Here is a 25,345-nt window from a genome sequence, read left to right as displayed (position 1 = left end):
AGTATATACAGGATATTTGAATGTTTCGAGCACTTATAAGAATATAGGGACTATTTTTAAGCAATGTTTCCTTCCATTTGTAATTGTAGAAGCAACCCTACAGCTCCCCATGCAAGAAAACATGTTTGTGTGGCAAAGTTGCTGATGCATGAGGGTCTCCTAGAGGCCATCTACATGTCCTCTGCATTTCTAAGCTCATGGTCCTTAGTTAGTTATGTGTATATTATGGGACGAATTTTACTTCCCCAATATTTTACATCCTACCACCTCTGAGTGAAACTTAATTTGGCCACCATACACAGAGATCCTGTCAACTCAACACAAAGTAACTAAATAAGTTAGTATTTAATTCCTTCTATGTATCGGCCAGTTTTAAATTAAATTATAAGAAAACCAGAAAGAAATGAAAGTCACTTAAGAATCACTAGAAAGCCAAGAAAAACCCTCTGCATATGATAGTGAGGCTATGAGGATTACTGAGGTAAAGACCCATTTAGCCTGTCACAATGGTGCAAACCTGGGGAGTCAGAGGCGAGAGGACCACATGTTTGAGGCTGTGAGTGAGATAGGAACCATCTCAGTAACAAAGGACTTATGTAAATACACACACACACACACACACACACACACACACACACAGCCTTTTTAAGAGGCTGTTCACTTCATGGAATGATGTGAGTCCTGGTGTGGAGTTAGTAACACACTTAAGTCTTAGAAACCATCTTGTCTGAGTAACAGCTGGAACTTACCTTTGCTCTGTTGAAGTCAGATATTCTCCGTGTATGTCAGTATAACTCTGCTAAGTGCAGAAAACAGGTGTCGCTACTAATACTAGCTGAATAGTTGACTATTCTTGTCTGTTTCAGCTGAATGCAAATAAAACTAACTCTCCCTATAAATTGTTTCTCAGTGTGTGATCTAGACGTTTTAAGTCTAATCACAGTGTTTACACATCTTCCCACGCCAGGCTGGGGCAAGAGATGTATAGACTACTGTCTTAGGTAGGTTTCTATTGCTGTGAGGAGACACCATAACCACAGCTACTCTTATAAAGGAAAACATTATTGAGGTGGCAACTTATAGTGAGAGGTTCAATCCATTATTGTCAGGTCAGGGACCATGGCAGCTGGGGGTATGGTGGTGTGCAGGCAGACATAGTGCTGGAGAATTCTACATCTTGATTTGTAGGCAACAGGAAGTGAACCAACTCACTGGGTGTGGCTTGAGCATAGATGAGACCTCAAAGCCCACCTTCACAGTGACACTTCCTCTAACAAGACCATGTCTACTCCAATAAGACCACACCTCTAATAGCTTCACTCCCTTAGGGGGCCATTTTCTTTCAATCCACCGCATTCCACTTATAGCCCCCAATGGCTTATAGCCATGTCATAATGCAAATATGCATTCAGTCCAACTTCAAAAGTCCCCATAGTCTATCACAGTCTCAACAATGTTTTAAGGCCCAAAATTCAAAGTCTCTTCTGAGAGCCATGTAATCTCTTAACTGTAATCCCCTATAATCAAAGTAAAAAACAAAAAAAAAAAAAAAAAAAAAACAAACAGAGATCACATGCTTCCAATGTATAATGGCACAGGATATACATTACTGTTCCAAAAACATAGGAAAGGGAGCATAGTGAGGAAATACTGGACCAAAGCAAGACTGAAAACCAGCTGGGCAAACTGTAAACTCTGCGTCTCCATGTCTGATGTCCAAGTGCTCTTCAGATCTCCAACTCCCTTCAGCTCTATTGACTGCAACACATTTCTTTCTCTTGGGCTGGTTCTACTCCCTGTTAACAGCTTTCCTCAGCAGGTATTCTACAACTCTGGCATCTCCAACATCTTGGGGTCTCCACAGCAATCCAGGCTTCACCTTCACAGCTGCACACAATGGCCTCTCTGGGCCTCAGTTCAGGGACACTCCTGACACATGCCTGGCCTCAGTGGCTTTCCTTAGTCATGGAGGAAAATTCCATAACCCCTTTCTTCTATCCTTAACTCTAAAGCCAGAACCACCACGTGGCCAAAGCTGCCAAGTTCTGCTGCTTGCTTGTTCAATTACATCATCACCAGCTTCTGTTTTGTGCCTAAGCTTGGTTTTCTTTTGTGCCTAAGCTTGGCTGTCCTTGGACTTGCTCTGTAGACCAGGATTGGCTCAAACTCCCAGATGTGCCTGCCTCTGCCTCCCAAGTGCTGGAATTAAAGGTGTGCCTCACCACACCCAGCTCTAGACTTTTCTTTAGTTCCTTTTCACAAGTTAGAAACTTGGCTGGGTGGGATCTTGCCCTGATGTTACCACCCTCTTTATTCCAGTTCTTAATCCATTTATCTTCTTGAACCCAGCATTTAGCTCTATTGCACTTCCTGGTGCTCTTTTTCTCCTCAAAATTTTCATTTTGGAATTTTCCCTGTTCACCTTGCTCCTTTTCATTATAAATCTTCATTAGAGTTACTGCTACTAACCACACAACAAATTCTATACTAGGCTGTTTTGAGATTCCTTGTCAGTGGAATTAATTTAAAACATTTCACTTTAGCCTCAGGCAGATTCTTCAGATAAGGGCAAAAACAGCCACTTTCTTCACCAGACTATCACAAGAACAATTTCTAGACAGCATACTAAAATTCTTCTCCTCTGAAACCTCTTGAGTGAACACCCCACAGTCCATCAAATCACACTCAGCACTGTCTTCCACTCTCCTACTAGTATGGCCCATTAATCAACACTTAGAGCATTCCATTGCTCTCCTAACCCCAAGTACCAAAGTCAAGATTCCTCCATGGTCAGTCCTTTCACAGAAATACCCCATTCCTGGTACCAACTTCTATCTTAGTTAGGGTTTCTGTTGCTGTGAAGAGACACAGTGACCATGGCAACTCTTATAAAGGAAAACATTTAATTGAGGAGGTGGCTTACAGTTTCAGAGGTTTAGCCCATTATCTTCATGATGGGGAGCATCGTAGCTGGGAGTATGGCGACATGCAGGCAGACATGGTGCTGGAAAGGTAGTTGAGATTCTTACATCTTGACATATGGGCAACAGGAAGTGGTCTCAGACACTGGGCGTGGCTTGAGCATATATAAGACCTCAAAGCCCACCTCAGTGGTGACACACTTCCTCCAACAAGACCACACCTACTCCAACAAGACCACACCTACCAATAGTGCCACTCCCTTTGGGGACTATTTTATATATTTTTTTCAAAATATAGCTATTGTGGACCTTTTTATAGATACCATTTTCCTTGCATTATAATTTTATATGAAAAATCATTTCATTGAACAAGTAAATCGTATTTAAAAGTAACACAATTTTTGTATTAGATTTGTACTTAAGGCACACAAAGTAAAGCAAGATATTTTGGAGGTTAAAAACAAACATAAATGGATGAACACTTCAACTCACATTTAACCTAAGAATTAGCATCTTTCACTATCTTAGGTTCGAAGAGAGCCCTTAAACCAGTGGTCCTCACCTTTCCTGATGCTGTGACCCTTTAATACAGTTCTTCAAGATGTGGTGACTCCCAACCATAAATTTATTTGTTGCTACTTCATAACTGTAATTTTGCTATTGTTATAGATTGTCATGTAAATATCAGTTTTCTGGTGGCCTTAGACAACCCCTGTAAAAGGGTCATTCGGCCCCTAGAGGGCTTGCGACCCATAGCTTGAGAAACACTGCCTTAAAGTAATTGGAATCTTAAATGTAGAAGTCGGAGTAGACCCCAATTTGCCTTCATATTTCACTAGATTCATTAAATCAAGGCCAGCAATGGGACATAGTTTCTTTGTGGAGACATTTTGTAATACAATGGCTTACAGAAGAAACTGGCTAGGAAGTTGTCATGGCAACCACTCCATCACTATCCAGGACTGTATCCACCCAGTGAAAATGCTCTCTGCTGTGATATGCTAGGCCATTATTATGGCTTAAAGAAGATCATTCTGTATTTTTTCCTACCTCATGTTGTACTGGCTTTTGATTGGGGAGGAAGGAGATTTACCAACTGCCGTGTATTTATTTATAAGGTGAGGTATTTAAAGAAAATGCCTACATAAAACAATAGTTTCAATTTTAGTTTTGAAATATTTCTCTTTTTGTAATCTGGAAATAAAAATAGGAACTGTGTGTGCGTGTGTGTGTGTGTGTGTGTGTGTGTGTGTGTGTGTGTGTGTGTGTAAATAATGTTTTTGCAGAGACTTTTCCCCAAATCTATAGAGTCCTCTAGGCCTCACATGGATCTAAAGGCAGCCAGAGAAGCCTCTTCCCTTTCTTGCCTTCCTCATTCCTACCTCACATGGCTGCTTCAGCTTTTTCAGTGGCCAGCTCTCTCTTGTGCTCTGTTACCCAGAGTATATGTCCAGAGAACAATGGTAGCAAGTAATCTCTGGGTTCATGTGTTGCAGCTCCACCATTCTCTAAACTGCGCCTTTCTCAATCCCAATCCCCGAATTCCAGAGAAGAGATTTCACTGCCGGTTTAGTCCTGTCTAATATATCCAGAGGCCAGGGCCTTGTGTGGCGTTTAGATCACACTAGTAATGTGCTTCTGTGAACAGGTGATAAGGGGCACAATTGTGACCTTCTCTGACATTTTCCCCCAAGAACCTGCTTTTGTCTGGATAATATCTTGATTTAGGTTTTATTTCATGAATCTAAAACACAAGGAAAATTATTTGGACTATTTAAAGTAGATCAGTTGGTGGCACCTATTCCCTTCGGGGTTTGTAGATTGGTGGCCGCATGAACACATAGATCCTCAAGGCAGAAGAGGAACAGGAGAGGGCTGAGAACTGGGGAGGGCCCATCCACAGAAGCTTGGTGAAGAGTCATTTTGGGCAGTGGCAAGCTGACTCTATTCCAGGTTGGCACGATGACTTTTGTTTTGTACTCAACACAATCATAAACTTGGTTTTTCCCATAAAACCCTTAAACTTTAAAGTATTGGCAGCAAAACTTAAGAATCTCAACATTATTCGGGACAAACAAACACATTTATTGACCAAATCTGACCCAGAGAACATAGAGTTTTCAACTTCCTCCAAGGAAATTTGCTCCCTTCCCAGCATTTCTCTGTTCTGTTTCTTCTCATTCTCGTTGACAGCTCAGCTGTTTGGAATTAATGGGCTTATCTCTGAAACCTCTGATAATATCACCACCACCTGCTCTCGCTGCTTTTAGGGGCCAATCCAGTTTCTTTACCAGTTTCTTTAGAACAGTGGTTCTCAACCTGTGGGTGTTGACCCCTTTAGGTCGACTGACCCTTTCACAGGGGTTACCGAAGAACATGGGAAAACACAGATATTTACACTGTAATTCATAGCAGTAGCAAATTTACAATTACGAAGTAACAACAACAAAAATTTATGGCAGGGGTCACCACAACATGAAGAACTGTATTAAAGGGTCACAATATTAGGAAAGTTGAGAACCACTGGTATAGAGCAAACCAGATTCTCATTTCTTCTAAGGAAAGCCTTTATCCTGACATTCCAAGTCCTTCCAAATCTAACTACTAAATTTATAAAACTAAGCCTCCTGGCTCCAGAGTTTTGTTGATACCTTACTGTTCTTCCACTACTACTATGTGCATATCTTAATTGCTCATTGGTGCTCAGTTCACATCCCATCTACCTGTGAGGTCTTCTCTAAATCACAGGACTTTCTCTAAGTGGAGGAAAACTTGGATGGACCTAGATTTGAAATAGTAATCCCACCTCTGCCTAGTTAACAACTTAAGTAAGAAACTTCATTTCTTTTATTTTATCTTATTTTTATGTGCAAAGTCTATAGTAATATATATCTTGGAGTAATGCTGAGACTTAATGTTATTATGTTAACCTCTTATTGCAACTATTTGAAATATTTTGCTCTTCTCTTAACCTCTAGATCTGTGTTATCCAGTACATGAGGCACTAGCCTTATTTCAAGTGCTCAGTAGCGCCTTGTACCTAGTGATGACCTTATTGGACGCTGCTCCATCATAGAGTATTTCTGTCATTGACAGAAAGCTGTGTAGTCCTAGTGATGTATGGCCACTCATCTAGAACTCAGAGTATGTTGCTCTGGGGCATCATCATTTGTTTACTAGCTTACCTCACTACTAAATAAAAAACTTACATAGGTGGGAATTATATGATTATGTGTTACATATATATGTAACATATATATACACATATGTATTATATATAGCACGTGCGCGCGTGTGTGTGTGTGTGTGTGTGTGTGTGTGTGTGTGTGTGTATGTATAACATATCCCTTTACATTCTATCCCTAGCAAGCACAAAAATATGGATGTGAATGGAGACATGACCAAGGTTCCTTTCTTTTTTATTTGTTTGGTTTTTTGGTTTGGTTTGTTTTGGTTTTGGCTTTTCCAGACAGGGTTTCTCTGTGTAACAGCCCTACCTGTCCTGGAACTCATTCTGTAGACCAGGCTGGCCTCGAACTCACAGAGAACCTCCTGTGCTAGGATTAAAGGCATTGCCACAGGCCTGGCCCAAGTTTGCTTTCTATGTGCTTATCAGGACGTGAAAGGATACTATGAGAGGTGAAGGGAACACTGATGAATCAAGAAACTTCGGATTCTTATAGGTGCAAGAATGCTTGGATGTCACACTTTCTCTATACTATACTAGGAATTATCATTATATAAACTGGAGTACATTTTTTATTAAATTAGAAATGGAACATGTTCGAGATATCTGTTATTTAGAAAACATTCACCATCAATCAGACAATTAGGCAGAAAAACTATTTGCTGAATAAAAATTGGATTAGACCTAGGACTAGAGGCTAGATATGATGCCCACAACCGTGCTGCAGAAGCCACCCTGCATGCATTGCTGCTTGTCACATACGTCACCGCTTGCCCGTGTCTCCTTGATGGTGAGTCACTGTGTACACATGACCTGCTCCTAGAAATCAGCCAGTGTGGCCAGCACCCTTGTTAGACTGAAAGCCTCTGGTACCCGCCTCTTGAACTTGGCGACTTGAGATGTGATGTTGGTGGCAGCAGAGCACGTGGAAACATGATGTGGGACAAAGTTATCTTCTGCAGCTGAAGAGTGGAATGGTTTTCTTCGGAAGACAATTGTCAACACAAGAAACTTAACAAATATCACTTGATTGTTGAAAATGGCCACCAGTGGCTAAAAGACCGGCTAGTGAACTCAGTGTAAATAACCTTTTATTTTTATGGCTTTACATTTTTTAGTAGTTTGCTACTTAGTTGTTTTCATCTATGTTCATTGAGTGTGAGCAGTCAAGAAAGGGAAATGTACAGATGAAATCTAAGGTAAATAACATGGCTTTCTTATGTTTTAAATTTGCTGCAAATTTGGCCCCCAACTATCCATACACACTGTTATTTTTGCACATAGCAATAGCAATCCCTTCTCAGAAAAAAAACTACCTTAAACTCTCATCCATTTACTGTTGCGTTCTAGAGCCTTTGTGTGACATGCAGTTCTTTTTCTCATATTAAGAGATGGTTCTTCAATTTATGATGATATTTAAGATTAAGAACCACCTATCTAAAAGACCCAGTTTAAGACAGTAAGGTAGCGACAGGTCGGAGAGACTAAAAATCCCCACTTAGAATGAGAACCAGCAACAGTGACGACACACGCAGTCAGTCGTGGGAGCCGTCGAGTCCTTGTGGGGGCAGTGGAACCCAACAGTGGAGAGCATGTCTGCAGCCCTGTTCTGTCCCCAGAATTAGCTCCTTCTCCTTTGCTCCCCACGGCTCTGGAAGTTTGCCGCGGGGAAGAGGCAGCTCCATAGTGCTCCTCCTGCTTCTTGCTAATGCAGGTCTAGAAGCTTCATTTCTTACCTTGGGATTGAACGAAATTATATAAAGTGGGCTGGTAATTTTTTGATATTTTTCTTTCAGAAATTCAGCTTAATTCTGTTTTCCCAGTTACTTTCAGATGTAATCTGTCCCTCTCCCAAAAGTGAGTTTGGATGAGAAGATGACTCACTTGTCTATTTGCCAGAAGTTCGCTCCCTCGATGTATAGTAGGACTGTAGTAACTTAAGAAGAGCGAGCTGGAGAAGTGTGGACTAATTTGGGCAATTTCCCATGTGATTCGAGTCATTTTCAAGTACAGGTGTGTGTATCATTTTACAGCTGTGGAGACCGGCATGTATAGTATCTAATCTTACACAGTACTGTTAGTTAAACAGCACTTACAGGTCATGTGCTCATGGCATAAGTTAAGGATCATCCAAGATCTACAGATAAGAATGCTGGGTTCCTGAGACCTAAGTTCCCTGTCCATAGTTGGCGAATACTTCAGTGGAAACCTGGATTGTAACATCTAGGATGTAACGTCGAAGATCACTCACGGCATGTGGGACATTGCCTAGGACATCCAGTGAGAGTCCTGAGGGTGTGGGTGCTCTTTCCCATTCTCTACATTCTTCGTTGTAGAGAGCCTGACTAACGTTAAGGGAAAAAGCCCAGAAGTATGGTACCAACTCTCTTAGTGGTTTAACTTTGGATCAGGAGCTGATGGTTTCCAGTGGTCCAGAACAGCAGCATCAGAGAGGAGATGAAAATCCCATAAAACTGGCAAGTGAAAACAGAGAAAAACCATTGGGAGGAAGAGTTTCTAGTATTTAATTGTGTTGAAAATCCCAAAATAAATTTACTGTTATGGAAAGAACAGTAGAATGGCCATACCTAACAAGCCACATGAGGTGTCGTTATCTTGGCTTTATTTCTTGTTAAAAATTAGTATTAATAATTATAGGAATTCACAAAGAAGGATGTTCTAGTCCTCCGTTGTGATTCCATTAAGATCAATCCATGTGAGTCTATTTAGTGGGTAATAGGGATTTATTAAGATACAAATTGAGGAAACGCACTCACATACAGAATGGAGTAGACATCTGCAGTCATCCTCTCATCTGACGGGGAGCCAGTCCACCTGGCAGAGCAGGAAGCAGGAAGGGGCTTGTGACCCTTCTCTCTCTCCTCTTAAGAGGTCCTGTACAATGGCAAGAAGCACCACCTCCTTTGGGCCCCATAGTCCAAGGTCATGGGCGGAGCAAATACCACTGAAGATCCCTTTTTTTTATAGATGACTTAAGACACAAAAAAGGTCAGGGCCCTTTTCAGCTGTTCATGGTGGTGACGCCACAGTTTTGGGTTTGTTTGTTTGTTTGTTTGTTTGTTTGTTTGTTTACAATATATGCAGTGCTCTTTGACTGCCAGGACATCATTTGGTGATATCCCCACCTGTTGGTGTGGGTGGGTCTAAAGTGACATGCCCAGAGATTGAAATGAGTAGGTGTTACAGGGAGTAACTGCCTCTAACACAGATTTCTACTCTATTCTAAGTATATGTTGTCACTGTGCTCGTGAGGTCAAAGGTTAGTGAGGTATCAATGACACTGACGTTTTCCCAGCTTTTATAAGTGAACAAAAGTGCGTGAATGATCAGACTCCCAACACTATCCATAAAACATTTTAAACTTACCTGAACATTTAAGGAGAAAGTTAATGAGGTTTCAAGTCACTGGTTAATTGGAAGTTAAAAATCAGTGTCCAAAATACTGAGTGAAGATGGAATCTAACCCGCTTTGAGAAACAGGAGAAGGCTTTGACGTTCTCACTAGTAAAATTAAAATACGTATTGTTTTAAAAAAGCACACCTAAATTCATAACTATTTGGTTGGTCTTCCCCCACAATCATAATAAAATAGCTTTATGTATGTTCCATTTAAAAATGCACGTGAGAAAGGAATCAGATCTGCTGTATGGTCTTCTGCTGCTTAACAGTTAGCACCCAACACCAGCATCTACTCGTTAGAACTTAGCCTAGCACAGGATGATTACGTGTGACACCACAGAGATCATGACACTGGCTGAGCTCTTGCCAGCGGCTCTGCTTCCGGGGACATTCATGTTGGTGGCAGAATCGAGTTCCTTGGAGGTGTAGGGCTCCGGTCAAGTTTTCTTGCCACTTGTCAGTCAGATCTTACTCTCAGCAGCTTCCGGTGGCTGCGATGTCCTTTACATGTGTCTCTTTCCATCTTCAAGCCAGCAAAGGTAGAGAGAATCGTTCTGGTGATTCTGCTGTCTCTGATTTCCTCTTCTGAAGCCAGCCAGAGACAGCATTCTGCTTTTAAAGGCCAGGAGCAGCTATGCTGGACCATCAGATAATCTCCCTACCTTTAAACAATTAATTAGCAAAATTCTTTTTGCCGTGTAAAGTAACATGGTCATCAGGACCAGCATAGAATTCTGCCTGGCTCACTTGGACTCACTCTCACAGATCTTCACACTCACATGGATTCAGTTTTTTGGTTGCATAGCAACATGACATTTGTAGCATTACACATGAATCACCATAATGCATTATATTTAAGTTAAATTGCATTTATTGTGAATTGACATAAAGATTTTTATGATGCTGCAAATTTATAAATAAGTCTATAAATGTTTCAGATAATGGAATGTGTAAAATGACAAGTTTTTAAGGGCTACTGTAAGTAGTTACTTAGCTAGGAACTTGTGGTTCTTTGACAGTAGCCCTCAACACAGGGCTGTTAATCATGGTCTTTTGTGCACTAATGAGACAATCACAGACTTTAGAGATAAAAGATGCCAAGGCTCATATGCTCTCCTCTCCCTGCCCTTTTCATAGACAACTAGCCCTGGACTCAGAGAGGGACTATGACTTAGAAGGCCACACAACTAGCTAGTTAATGGTCAGGACCAGTCCGAATGTGTTCCCTTCTTCCCTGTCTGGATTGTATACTGGTGCCTTGGTTGAAGGCTTTCTGTGTTTCAGGTACTCTTCCAGGTACTTTAGATGTGTGTTGTCTTTAACGCTCACCGAAGTCCCGCCAGTTACGTCTTTTTATCTCACAATTTGAGAATAGGGTGTGACTTGCTCGGTGCCATTCAGTAAGTTAAGAGTAGAGAAGCAGTTTGACACCATAGCCTAACTGGTTTGAGGCTCCTGCTTCTTCCCAGGCCTCCAGGCTACTTCTAAAGGGCTCTTTGCATCATCTCTACCCAGGCAGTTAGTTATGTTCTGACAACAAGCTAATGAATAACAGAGAACGTGGAGTCTGGCAGCCCAGCACACACTCTGGTCCTGACACACTGTGTGCCTTCAGGGAATCTTGTGATCTGCTGGGCCTCTGTGCTTCGTCTGTACAAGTGGGAATTTTCAGACCTATGAAGAGATTATGTGAGTAAAGCAGTTGTGGACAGAAGGATTTGCAAGCTCTTTTTTAAATGTTGTTATTCTTAGCCAAGTGGGGTCTGGTTCTCATCACCCATTAACAACATAGTTTCAAGTCACTTTTGCTCAGTAGCATCAGATTAAATAGAAGATAGATTTTGGAATTGCTGCGCTGTGTCCTGAGATCTTTAAGAACTAAGGTCCTTTGTCCTTGGATAACCTAGGTTCCCCATGCCATTCCCTTGTATATCTAGATCCTCATCTAGATGCCACTGAAGTGTGTCTCAAGTGATGGTAGTTGTTCCCCTGGGGCAGGTACTGAAAGGAAATGAACCTCAAAGCAGGAACTCAGCCCCCATGTTAGCCTAACGTTTCATGATTACTGAGAGAAAAATCACAATACTACTTTGTAATGTAGCTATTTGAAGATCACTCTGAAATAAAATAGTAAATCTTAGGTGCTGGGGAGTTGGTAGCAGGGTAAAGGGCTTGCTGCACAGTATGAGGATGGAAATTGGATCCTAAGCAGCCATGGAAATGAGTGGCGGGCAGACATGGGACCTGCCTGTAATCCTGGCAGTCTGAAGAGTTGTCCATCATCAAGCTCCGAGTTCAGCTGAGAGCCCCTGCCTCAGTGAGTAAGATAGAACGCCGCTGAGGAAGACCTGCGCTCAGCCTCCGCCTGCCACATGTATGTGCCTGTCTACCTCCACACATGCCTTATGTGTGCAAACATGCACCGCGCGCAGACTTCTGCACAGAGGTCATTAGTGTTAGATTGATGGGTACTCCTCCATTCGGCTCTGCCACTCCATCTCTCTTTAAACACCCTCCCTGTGAATGTGTGTATTTGTTTTGTTTTCTACACCATTTGAAAGTAAAACACTAATAACAGAAGGTTTTGCATCCAAATATTTGACATATATCTAATAGTCAGGAAATTCATTATAATATTTATTATAATCCACCTAAAAGTTTAGCAGCTTTCTCATCTAATATCCGATCTGTATTCATATTTCCCTACCTGTCTTAAAATTGCCTTTTAATGATTTTAACATTTAACAAAAATGATTTTGTTAAAAAGACTTATTTCATTTTGGTTTTACAGACAAGGCAAAAACCCATACAACTAAGGTCACTGGCTAACATCTCCTTGCTGTATTTTAATCTACATTACCTTACTTAGGCTTTTTTCACGGTGTTAACTTTTTAGGAGAATGGGCCAGTTCTCTCGAGCAATACCCCGTACCTAGGTTTGGTCTGGACGCTTTGTGTGTGTGTGTGTGGCTGTTTGTCTTGTGACTTTACCTTCTGTATGTTTTGAAAACCAGAAGACTTGATTAGAAACAGTGAGTACATTTTTGTCCAGAACAACTTGATAGGTAATTCTGTATGCTGCTGAAACAACTTGATTATGATGGTGGTGGCTCTGTATCCCTTAGAAGTTACCTCTTTACTCCCCTAACAGAACGAGTTTGTGGACTGATCACTTGGCTCATCCATGTGTTTTCATGGTCTAACTTTTAATGGTAGCCTCCAGTGGCGAGCCATGCTTTATCACTTATCCCGAAGGAGGCTACACATTTGTTTTTTAACTTTGTCTCTACTCAAGCGTTTCAAAGGGAAGCAGACATACAGGTGAACAGAGTCATCGCGTCAGTAGCACCAACATTTCTCTGACGAGAGCTTTCTGGAATCATTGAGGAAGCCCTATGTTTTCTTATCATTTATCAGTACACGTTTGCTACTCACCCACAATACAGCTTTTGATTAGCTGGAGATCAGTCATGATGTGTATTTTGTGTCTACTCTAAAGCATTTTAATGTGTATCAAAACTGGAAATGGGTGAAATGTAAAGCAGTGTTTCAAAGTGGGGCAAATATAAGAAATTTGGTGGAAAGAGTGTCATCCCGTCAGGAGCACCGGCAGCATTGAAAAGAAAGAACATGTCGCATGGCTGTTTATCTCCAAATGCTAATGGCTTCCGCAGCCAGTGTGAATAAGTAGACCTGCCAAGAAGCAATGAATACAGTTGTGGTATTCTTCTCCCAGCTCCATGTTCCAGCGAGCCGGGCTCCTCACAGCTGTGGTATTCTTCTCCCAGCTCCATGTTCCAGCGAGCCGGGCTCCTCACAGCTGTGGTATTCTTCTCCCAGCTCCATGTTCCAGAGAGCCGGGCTCCTCACAGCTTTGGCTCTTTCCTGGATACCCCGCTTCCCAGTGCTCCTTCAGCCATGGCCCTTCCTTCTCCACACGTGGTCACTCCTGGTTTGCTCCGTTGTCCATGCACTTTCTCTTGCCCCAGACATGCTCTTCTTTTCCTAGAGGCCCTGTTGGCCCTTCTTCCAAGCCCAGCTCTAGTGCTGCTCCCTCTCCAGGGCTCTAATCTCTCCAGCTAGATGCTTCGCTCAGTCATGCCCGCCCTTGTCTCCTTCCTCAGGGCTGCTCCTCTGGTGGCCTTCTGGGAGAAAACTCCACTAGGTGCAACCACCTTAGAGATGACCGTCCAAGGCCAAAAACTGAAGAGGTCCTTCACGTGACACTTCAGGAATTTTATATTACACAATCTTTCTGGAAGTTACCAACAGAATCAAAACTGCCTTCAAATAGAGTTACCCCTTTTGTGTAGATTTCTTTACCTTTTCATAGCCGTTACCCTAAATTTTCATAAAGTTAAAGCTAGAAATTGAGTATCCGTCACCATCTGGTTCTTTGTAAGCAATATGAAGGCCTATTTCTTTCATTAAGACAAAAGAAATGGGAGAAAAGGTAAGCATGAATTAATTGTGCATTTAAAAGTTACAATGAAAACAGGAGGTATAAACTGATATGGTAATTTACGTATTGCAATGAGAACAAAGTGTATTTTATTATCCTCAGTTTGAACCTTTGGGTTTCTTATGTTAATGATTTGAACACTGTTTTAAGTGGAAATAAACAATGGTACTTTGTGCTGCTCACTCAGGGAGACACTGTTTAGAAGTGTTTAAAATACCTTTTCTCTGTGTCTCCTTAAGAACTCTGTCTACAGTCCTTCGAATTTGCAGTCCCTGGGTGCTAGCCGGCCTGTTCTGTAGCCAGGCCTCGGTGACAGACTGTGATGCCTTTGGATTTCTGTCTCCACAGAAGCAGGAGGTAAAAAGCTCCGGAGCACTGTCCAGAGAAGCACAGAAACCGGCCTGGCAGTGGAGATGAGGAACTGGATGACGCGGCAGGCCAGCCGGGAGTCCACGGACGGCAGCATGAACAGCTACAGCTCGGAAGGAAAGTGAGTAAGGCCTTGGCCATGCCTGCTCACACAAGAGCTAGCTCACACAAGAACTAGCTCACACAAGAGCTGGCTTTTTATTTTGAATGAAATAGCTTGGGGGAGATGAAGTGTTTTACTTCCACGATAAGATGCTACAATGTGACTCTCAATATTACCTACAAATAAAATAGTTTGTCCGAGCTTAAAATAATAAACAAAATCACAGAAATAATAAGCATACATCTCACACCATGTAGGCAATATTACTTTTTAAAATCTTCGATCTTGGGGCTGGAGAGATGGCTCAGAGGTTAAGAGTACTGATTGCTGCTCTTCCAAAGGCTGGGTTTGATCCCCAGTACCCACATACAGGCTCACAACTGTAACTACAGTTCTAGATCAGATGCCCTCTTCTGGCCTCCTCGGGCACTCCATGCACACTATGCACAGACCTACCTACAGGCAAAACACCCAGACACATAGAATAAAATAATTAGAAAGTAATTTTAATGTAAAAAAATCTTAGATCTGTTGAAGAGATGCTATTGAAAAATTTATGCACTGAAAGTTACATAATTTATCTTAATTATGTGAAACAATAACCAGAAGAAAATAGCAACAAGAAGTTGGTGAGCCTTTTTCTCGATATAGCTTTTCTTTGAATCCACTACCATAAAACACTTGGAAAGATTTGTAAGCATGGGGTGGCCCTGTCTCCAGAAAACAGCAGTATTTAGTGACTTCTGATCGTAGATGAGACCAAAGGTGTCAGAACAGGAAAGTGAAAATAAATGTGCTCTGAGCATGGTCTGTGTAAACAATGCATGTAAAACAATGCATGGACTATAAAAATGTTGACCACGTGGTCCCCCCACACACACGTGTATAGTCTTATTAGAAAGCTGGCAGGGATATAAATGTTTCAAGGATGACTTCCACTTCAAATGTTTACCATCTTATTGGAGAAATAACATGAATACTCATAAATTCATTCAACAAATATTACAGTCTAGTGTCCCAGACAGTGTGCTGTGAGTTGGATGTGAGCCATACAAGAGAATCAAATCAGAAGTTAAGACAGTGGGTTTAGGAATCATAGGATCCAAGATAGCAAGAAGAGACCAAAGTTCTCATCTTGGTTTCTGGCACTCTAGATTTTTGGGTAAATTAGTTCATGCTTCTAACATGAAGGTGAATCACTAAGGGTGCAGATATCCATTGTTTATAGGATTCTAGGCTATAAGAGCTGGAGTCTAGCACCAACAAGAGACAAAACTACCTCCACTCATCCAAAAGACAAGACAAACTTCATCAAAAACTTTAATTTATAAGGAAAACAATAGGGCTAGAGAGATGGCTCAGCCGTTAAAGACTAGGCTCACAACCAAAAATAAGGAAAACAATAAAATACACAATAAATTGGGTAATGTAAGTGATGAGGGTGAAATAAGGCAAGAAAAATAAATGAGAGAGGTCAACTAAATAGTCTATAAGACCTGATTTCAGGACCCTTTGTCTTTTATATACATGGGCCATCTCTGAAGAAATAAACCTACTTACTTCCTTAGTTTTTAATTTTTATTACATTTTAATATTTTTTGTGTGTGTGTATGTGTGTGTGTTTAAGAGATTTCAGTTGGTCAGTTTACAGTAAGTTAACTTCCAGATGCTCAGTAGATATCCTGTTAGCCAACTATGCTGTTGGAATGAATGTGTGTAGCCCAGAAAAGAAGGGTAAGCCAGAGAGGCTCTTGGCTAGACAACACGACACAGACACCACCAAGTTGGGTGGAACTTCAAGGGAACTCAGACACATGGAAAAGATAAGAGGGAAAAAGGAGTTTGGGTGTTTAATAGCAGAATGGGCAGAAGAGAAGAGAAAGCTTTGCAGGGAGCCAGCGTCTCCAGGAAGTGACTGGAAAAGGTTTCTCCGGGGGGAAAAGGAAGGATGGATTGTGTCGCTGATCTGTTCCCTTCGGTGAGGACAGAACAGTGACAGCAGCAGTTACTGACGTAGTCATCATTGGCTGACGATGACATTGACTGCCGTCGTCATTGGCTGACGCTGCAGCAGTCATTGGCTGACACTGACCGCTGGGCACCGTGGTCATTGGCTGACTGTAACTGCCATATTGGCTGAGTAGTCATGACACTGAGCAGTCATTGGCTGACGCAGACTGCTGGCCGCCATAGTCATTGGCTGACAGTGACTGCTGTAGTCATTGGCTGACTTCTGGTTAGAGAAATTTTGAGATGTCTCAAAATTTGAAGACATCTCATCAAATCATCAAAAAGCTGATTAGAGTTTCCAAATAAAATGGAAAAGGGGAATGTGAGGGTATTTTCCAAGGATTCAGGGGAACAAGTGGGTGGGGGCTGGGGAGGAGAGCGCAGTCAGGAAAAGGGCTGTTTTTCCTTTTGCATGATGAAATGGCAGCATATTTATATGCCGATGGGAATGATCCAGTTTTTTCAACTGTAAAAAGATAAATAATAGACTCTCTCTTAGTTTAGTTAAGAGGATTAAACATGGCAAAGTGTGGCGTAGATGAGTGCTCGGTGTATACTGAGCATGCACGACAGGAATCGTCTCCCCTACCTTCCAGACCAAGCAAGAGAAGACACATAACAGAAGCCCACATGGTGTGGTGTGCCAGGTGCTCCTGGTGACAGGCGTGGGAAGCTAGAGAACGGAAGATGTGGCCCGAGAGCTGTGGGAGGTGGTGTGGGATGCTGGAGTTGAATGAGTATCAGTGTACCTTAGCCTCGCCACACTAGTGAGGCCAGCAGGAAGCCCGAGCTTGCCTGAAAGGAGGGAAGGGTGAGGACTTAATCCTGCGTGTCATTCTCCTTCAGCCTGATTTTCCCTGGTGTCCGCCTGGCCTCTGACAGCCAGTTCAGTGATTTCCTTGATGGCCTGGGCCCTGCTCAGCTGGTGGGACGCCAGACCCTGGCTACTCCTGCAATGGGTAAGAGTTTCTGTTACGTGATTTCATTGTTTTTCCTTTACGTTACTGAAAAATCACATCCCTTCAATACATGATACTTTTAACAAAATTACCAGCAAGAATAAAGGGTCCCAGGTTTTACAGTAAACATTCTTGGTTTTTTTCTTTTGTGATTTCTGTTTGTCTTTAAAGTAACACACTGCTGAGAACGTTTAAATCTTAAAGAATGAATACATCCGGGGACTGTCTGAAGCCACGTTCTTTGGCTCAAGCTTTCCTCCTACTTCCTGTGTTTCTTCCCTGTGTCCCACCAGGTGACATCCAGGTGGGCATGATGGACAAAAAGGGACAATTGGAGGTGGAAATCATTCGGGCTCGAGGCCTTGTCGTCAAACCAGGTTCCAAGACACTGCCAGGTAAAGCAGGAACATCGCACTGTTCTTTCTCGTAGTCGTGTGGTTTTGATGTAAAAATCTCCTTTCTCTGCTGCAGTCTTCTTAGTCGGGATGTGAGTGGATACTGTTATTGTGCTGCTGGGGCCTGAAGCCGTTTGCATGTACTCTGAGGGGCCGTGAGTGAGTGCTCCGCTGGGGACCACACACGGTTTCGAACATACCTCCATCGTTGAGACCCATCTTTAGATTAGCCCCTTTGTCCGCAGAGTGTGCACTAGAATTGCCTTGTCCAGTTAGCTGCTGTTTCGTGACACTCTCCAGTTTACCAGGGACTTCATTTGTCCCTAGGCATCCTTCAAGCTCTGGAATTAGAATAAAAATAGACTAGATCCACACAGTCCCATAAGCCTATGAATGCTGGCTACCTAAGACGAACGTTCAGTCCTTCTTCCTGCAGTATGGGAGAGGCTGTACCATAACTTGACGCCACACGTTTCATATTGAAACATCATTATAATTCAAGGTACTTGGACCATAGAAATGGCAGAGTCTGAGTGTGCCGTGTGCAGAGATCAGTAGATCCAGGATATAAAGCTGTGAATTCTGAAAGTATTCCTATCCTGGCATCTGTACTGACTTAAAATTTTTCATTTCTCTCTCAACTCCTCAGTCCTTGAAGGAATTTTTAAATAAAGTGTATGTTACTGACTGTACCTCTTTGAAATTGTGGTGTAAAGGTCTTGAGGATAATTGACTCCTTCACCATAATTAATAGCATGAGACATGCAGGAACATGCGTTTCATAAAAGTGTCTGTCATAGAGGTTTTAGTCCTAGAATTCCTACTGAACTGTCTCTCCCAAGTTACTTTTGAGCATACCACCTCAGAGCCCATTCCTGTCTTGGACTCACAACATTGTCAGCTGATAAATGCCTTCGAATGGTCAGTGAACTACGGGGGTGAACATAACAGCCTCATTTTAAGCATGTTTAAAGAGATCAAATTTTTGGTAATTTAAAGACATTGCCTTTGGATCTTGTTAGGGACCGGAAACATTTTGCCTTTTTGATTCAACATTTAAATCCATACGAGAAGGAGATGGGGAAGAAAGGCTCTCAAATCTCAAAGGCCGGCTGACGAGTGTCACTGTGGTTTTGACACGGAAGGCAGGCCAGTGGCTGGAGCGCTGCCAGCCAGCTCTCAGCGACAACGGAGCCGTTGTTCTTGTCCCCGTGAACTGGCCAGTTCATAGCAGCGTGCGTCATTCCCTGTCTTCTCTCCCCAGCACCGTACGTCAAGGTGTATCTGTTAGACAACGGAGTCTGCATAGCCAAAAAGAAGACGAAGGTGGCGAGGAAGACCCTGGAGCCCCTGTATCAGCAGCTCTTGTCCTTCGAGGAGAGCCCCCAGGGAAAGGTGTTACAGGTGTGTGCTCAGTGGCGGCCTCTGCCGGAGGCCAGGCTTGCCCGAAGCTTGCCCTGCTGTCTCTCCTGTTCCCCGTGGCTGAAGTTCTCCGTCACCCGGAAGGCAGTGGCCAGTGCTCTGCAGCTGTGTTTGCTGGTGTCCCCTCACAGGGGAATGCCCCCAGGCGTTCAGACCTGGGTTACACACCAGCTTTGCTCCTTGTGTGGCTTCAGACACTGTAGTGAGGTTTCCCTAATGTAACCCTGGCCTCTGGGAGTTAAAGGCAACATCGCCATTAATCGGGCTCCGGCACTTAACTTGACCTTTGACAACAGCACATTAGCTGAACACGTTTTACTAGTTTAATTATGACTTTGCTTGTCTGTTGTGATGTGTGTGTTTATACTAATGTTACTTTTTATTTTGCCAACAGATCATTGTCTGGGGAGATTATGGCCGCATGGACCACAAATCCTTTATGGGAGTGGCCCAGATACTTTTAGACGAACTAGAACTATCCAATATGGTGATTGGATGGTTCAAACTCTTCCCGCCTTCCTCCCTAGTAGATCCAACCTTGGCACCTCTGACAAGAAGAGCTTCCCAATCGTCTCTGGAAAGTTCTACTGGACCTTCTTACTCTCGTTCATAGCAACTATAAAACTGTTGTCACAACAACCAGCGATACAGAAACAGAAGAAAATGCACAGGTCGAAACCCCTGGTAACACTGCATGCTTGATGTTGTGTCTTTGGAGCCCACGTCTAGGGATACAAAGCGATCCTGTGTTCTCAGAGGAAGTCGTACACATTGTGCCCTAGCGAAGGCCCTCAGGTCAAAGAGCAGAGCTGTGAAGAACTGTCAGGTTTGGAGTTCAGTGACACTCGAGTTCTGGTCCAATCTGAAGCCATGGATTAATCTCAAAGAATCAGTCAGCCCTTTTCAATGGCACCTTTATATTTTTATCGTTTTTCTTCATTTATCTGACCCAAAAGCCTGTTATGCCACAGAAATGGAGCTCTACAGCCATTAAGCCACACTACAGGCCAAGGAGCAAAGTCCTAGGAAGCGTCAGGTGAAAAGCAAGAGACCAAAGACGTGGTCAGGAGCAGAGTTGGCCACCGCTCCCAAGGGGGCTCCGGCAGGGAGACTGGTAGACTCTGGGAAGCCCCAGGAGGCATGGCATTCACTAATGCCGAGATGTGTTGGACTCTGAAATCAAAATTCTGGGACTGCACTGTACTGAATGAAATTAAAGAAACTTTTTTTTGCATGGACACAGATTAGCTGAATATTTAAATTATTTTCTCGGGGCTGCAACTTGCAAAAAAAATAATAAAAATAAAATAAAAATCAGCCATTTTCAACAATTTATATTATTTTTAAAAGTAAATTTCACTAGTGCATGGTTTTAAAATGGGAGAGAATGCAACAGGGTGATACAAAGACACACCATGTTTATTCTTTAATCACAGTCTGTGTTTTGGCAGACATTACAAATGAAAATACTTTCTAGCAGATACTTAAAATCCTCTTTATGTGACAATAAGTATAATATATTCAATTTATTTCCATGTTAAATATACAGATCTTATGAAATTCAATATGTGCAAATTTTTCACATCTTTCCTCTTCTCTATCTCACTTTTCTTCCCACTTTTAACCTTTTTTTTCTTCTCTCCTCCTGAGTGAGCCCTATACTAAAATACTGCAGATCTTTCACCTGACCCTCTTATACCCCATATTTGATTCAGAGCACAGATGCATCTGAATTTATGGATTTCTCAAATCTGTTCGAGAGCTTTCTTTATTTCAAGCATGTTGAAAGGATTTTGCAACATGACTTGGGACATAAAGCAAGTCAGCACGTATTTGACAAAGAAGATATTTGAACATTTGCAGTTTATTGTACAGTGCATGGTAATTTTTTTTCACCTTAAAAATTCAGTTTACAGGAAAATCCTAAAATCATGTGGCATTGTAATGTCTAACAAATTTGTTTTTAGCACCAGCATTATTCATACAGGGGGTTAAGTATTATTTGTAGGTCTTAGGTTTTGTTTGTTTTTTAATTTGTTAAAGCAATTTCTTTAGCTGATTTCCATTTACTATGTGAATAGAAACACTGCTAAATATGTGGAGCCCTGAAACACAGGGCTATTTATTAATTCATTTTTCTGTAGTAAAATTCAATTTTTCACAAATTATATTTCTAAAGAAATATAGTAAACATAAATTTGCAACAATTTTAAAGCTCCAATTTTTAGATGACTCGAAGAACGTCAATATGCCTCTTACCAGTTATTTGACGCCGTCACCGAAAGTCCTCATTCAGACCCTCAAGTCAAAACCCCACGTGCGGTTCACGGGCAGTTTTTACCGTTGAGTGATGCTGCAAGGTCCAGTTTCTCTCCAGGTCCCTCTGAGAGGAAATGTCACTGGTCAATGTAATAAACCACCCATCCTTTCTGTTTCTTACATATGCTTTGATTACACATCCTTAAAAGATTGCTTTTCTCTCCTTGCAATAATTTTTGAAATCCATCTACATCCGGTTTGTTTAAATGGAGGCCATGCACACACAAAAAAAATATTTTCTTTGTTTCTCTTTTTGAATTCAATGCTGACCATTGAAAACTGTCATGCTTGATATGGTGCAAAAGTTAAAATGAGCTATCACTCAAAATGCCTTCTCTTTATGTGGTGCAACATGAACTACACCAAGACTGTGTCTTGATTTTCTGAGACCTATGGCAGACCCAGGCAAAGGTGAGACAAGAAGGAACATAATGCTATGAGATACTTTCGACACCTGCGTACCAGCAGCGATTTGGTTTAAGAGACCTGTAGCGTCTTTGTTCTCCCTTAGGCTAGACATTCACTATGTTCCTGACACTAAAATGAGTCACAGAATCTTTTCTGCATATTCCTATACAAATTATTTCTAATTTTACTAAGAAAGACATGACTGTGGAATATTTGTACATACTTGTCATTATGCAGTATTTATTTAAAAGTTGGTGTACTTTTTTTTAATTTTCACATGTCTGCACCTCAACTTGTGGTTCCGTCATGTAAATAGCACATGCCAGTGACCGTTGCTGCCCTGTACATAGAATGTTTTCAAGTAAAGGGAATTCCAGTTGGGGAGAAATGGGGGGGAGGGCAGATTAGGCCTGTAATGAACACCGACTGATGTAAATCAAATTCATTCTGGTGATGGTATTTAACACTTTAAATAAACCATTTTCTTTACATATGTTGTTCATGGTGCTTTCTGAGACATCTCCACTTGTATCCCCAAGCCCACCACCATTCAGCCTGTGAACTGGCTTATCTTTTCCAGGTGGTAGAACCAATTCTCCTCTTTCCTTATGACATGAATGGGTTTCTGGTTTTACCACACTGCTATTAGCCGACAGTGTCCATAAAAATCTAGGAAGATTTCTGCTGTTATCATTAAGAGTTGCTGGAGTGCTTTCCAGTTAAATGACTCACAGCTTAGAGATTTTATGAGCAGAATGGAGGAGATTTTAGAGTTCATCCTGAGGGTGACTGACAGCAAGGTTACTGTGTCTTAGTTACTTTTCTGTTGTAAAGAGTCACCATGACCAAGGCAACTTGTAGAAGAAAGCATTTAATTGGGGGCTGGCTTACAGTTTCTGAGGTTTGGTCCATTATCATTATTGTGTAGATCATGGCGGCATGCAGACACTGGAGTGGTATCTGAGAACTAGATTCCAATCTGTAGACAGAAAGAGGGAAAGCAAGACATGCTTGGCCCAGTGTGGGCTTTTGAAACCGCAAAGCCCAACCCCAGTGACACACCTCCTCCAGCAAGGCCACACCTCCTAATCCTTCCCAGACAGTTCCACTAACTGAGGACCAAACATTCAAAAATACGAGCCTATGGGCGGCATTCTCACCGAACCACTACACTGAGTATACTGGTCCCTGGGTGAAGATGGCAAACCACGTCATCATCCCACTGACGCATTTCCATTGCAGAGTCTCTTCAGCTTTGTGAGGGGCTGGGGATTATTTCCAGTTGTAGAGACGCATAGGAACTTGACCTAACAATCTGTCCAAAGACTGGCTTACACTGTGTTAGTGTAAGTGGATGAGACTATCACCACATCCTTCCATGGCCGTTCCTGAACCCCAAAGCAAGACAACACCAGAAGAGTTGCCATCGGGTTGTCCACAGGCTCTGAAATTGGGTACTAGTTGGGATTCACATTCAGCAATACTGTCTCCATTTTTTGGTCATGACCATTTCCTCTATTTCCAATGATTCTCTTCTATGCCAGCTCCCCATACATCCAATACTAGTTTTCATTGTTCAAAGTACATCCCTACTCTAGTGAGGTATTTCTCTTGCTGCCTGAGAACTCCTTTTATAAAGTCCCCAGAGTTTCTTCTATGTCCTCTTCTGAAAAGCCCTTCACTATTCTCAAAACTGATCATCTTGGTTCCTTTTGCAACTCTCAGGAACAGTTCCTGACTTAATTTTTGCAGCATGATTGCCATTAAGGGTAAGCCCTTCCATTCACATAACCAGGACTCTGGTGCCCAAGTTCCACAGCCAACAACAAAGGTGATGGTCACTCTTACTTGGGCTATGACAGGAGTAGGTAAGAAATCAGTCACCAAAGATGACCTTTACCATTCAGTACACTTAAAAAGCATGTGCTCTCCACCTCTATCTCTACTGGATCATCTTGTGAGGCCCTCTGTGCCCACTAGTATTTACGGACAATATAAGCTATAGATCACACACCCACTTCTAGCTTGTGAAATGTTTATTGAGCAATAGTATAGGAGATGAGAGTTTGAAAATGACTGAACAGTTGCCCTCTTAGCCCAGTAGGCAAGCATGTAAGTCCCTTCGTCTGAAAATTACAGAACAAAACCTCTGTACCATTCACATTCTCCCTGTGGGTCAACTCCAATCACTTAGAACCACAAGCATTCATTTCTACTACTTGGAAGTAGTGAGAGGAGTCGGCTACTCTTCGGTCATTAAATCAAAATTTTGACTAGCAGTCAAGATTTTACATCCCAGGGACACACGTGATTCTGGTCTCTGGTTTTGGTTTTGTTTGTTTCCCCAATGTTAAGAAAAATGTTTGCCATATATGTGTTTAATAAACACCTGCCAAGTGAACTGAATTTAGTCCTTACTTCGTTTAGAAGCATTTTGTCCCAGGCAGAGCAGTGAACAAAACAAACATGGCCTCCCCCAGGGAAGCTTTCGTTTTGCAAAAGACACCACCCAGAGTAAAGAATCACAAATGGAGTTATAGCATTCCACATGTGAAATCTCTAGATTCATGAGAGGGTACAGTGACGTGTTTAACCTGGTCAGGCAGTGGGGTAGTTGGTGCCGGCAAACCGTTAAATTGAAGAAAGATAAAGACAGTGGTAAGTTAGAGCAAGATGAAGATATTCTAAGCAAAGGGAAGAGTGGGTAAGGAATCTGGAGGAGTCTGAGTCTGCCACCTTTGTCTCTATGGTGTCTAGAACAGTGACATGTTAAAAAGTACTTGTGAGTCTGGATTATTCTAGACTCAATAAAGAATTGGTGTTTGTTTGAAAAGCTAGTTTTTGTAAATATTCATTTTATTTTTAAGCGTGTAGTGGGTGGGGTGTATCCACGTAAGTGCAGATGCCTTCAGGAGCCAGAGAGACACAGGATTCCTTAAGCAGGAATGCAGTCAGTTGTGAGTTGCCTAACATAGGTTCTGGGAACCTTTGGGTACTTGAGAAGACCAATGAACACTCTTAACTGAGGAGCCATGTTTACAGCCCCAAGAAGCTTGTTTTGATTTAATGGGAGAGAGACCTAGTTATCAATAAGATGGTTAATGTGAAGATTCCTCTGCGCTGTTCCATCTGAAATGCCTCCTTGGAGGCCTCTTACTTCCTCACCCACCAATATTGTTCTCATAAGCCCTGCCACGTTCTAATTTATTCTGCTCCCATGTCCCTGGTGAACTAGAGGCGCGGACTTAACTCAGTCAACCCTGTGCCTAACCTGTGAACGGTTTTTGTTGGTGTTCTGTTCTACTTTGCCTTGACACCAAAGAGGCTGTCCATCGCCTCTATTAGATGCACAAGAGAAACTCAAGATGCC

The 25,345-nt window shown here is 42.2% G+C and overlaps 1 protein-coding gene across 3 annotated transcripts in view; it reads left to right on the top strand.

Moving 5' to 3' along the window:
* The window catches only part of Rims2 (regulating synaptic membrane exocytosis 2), a 473,841-nt gene extending 451,377 nt beyond the window's left edge, over positions 1-22,464 (top strand). For all 3 annotated transcript variants that reach the window (XM_059247963.1, XM_059247965.1, XM_059247962.1), the window contains 5 exons: positions 14,339-14,480; positions 17,319-17,431; positions 17,725-17,826; positions 19,091-19,230; positions 19,643-22,464. In XM_059247963.1, coding sequence (XP_059103946.1) covers positions 14,339-14,480; positions 17,319-17,431; positions 17,725-17,826; positions 19,091-19,230; positions 19,643-19,861 — 716 coding nt within the window. In that variant the 3' untranslated portion in view covers positions 19,862-22,464. The remainder of the gene's footprint in view (positions 1-14,338; positions 14,481-17,318; positions 17,432-17,724; positions 17,827-19,090; positions 19,231-19,642) is intronic.
* The last annotated feature ends 2,881 nt before the right edge of the window (positions 22,465-25,345 follow it).

Source organism: Peromyscus eremicus, chromosome 20 (genome assembly GCF_949786415.1).
Source record: "Peromyscus eremicus chromosome 20, PerEre_H2_v1, whole genome shotgun sequence".
NCBI classification, from domain to species: Eukaryota; Metazoa; Chordata; class Mammalia; order Rodentia; family Cricetidae; genus Peromyscus; species Peromyscus eremicus.
Note: the sequence above shows the minus strand (reverse complement) of the source record. Positions and strands in the feature narration are given on the sequence as shown.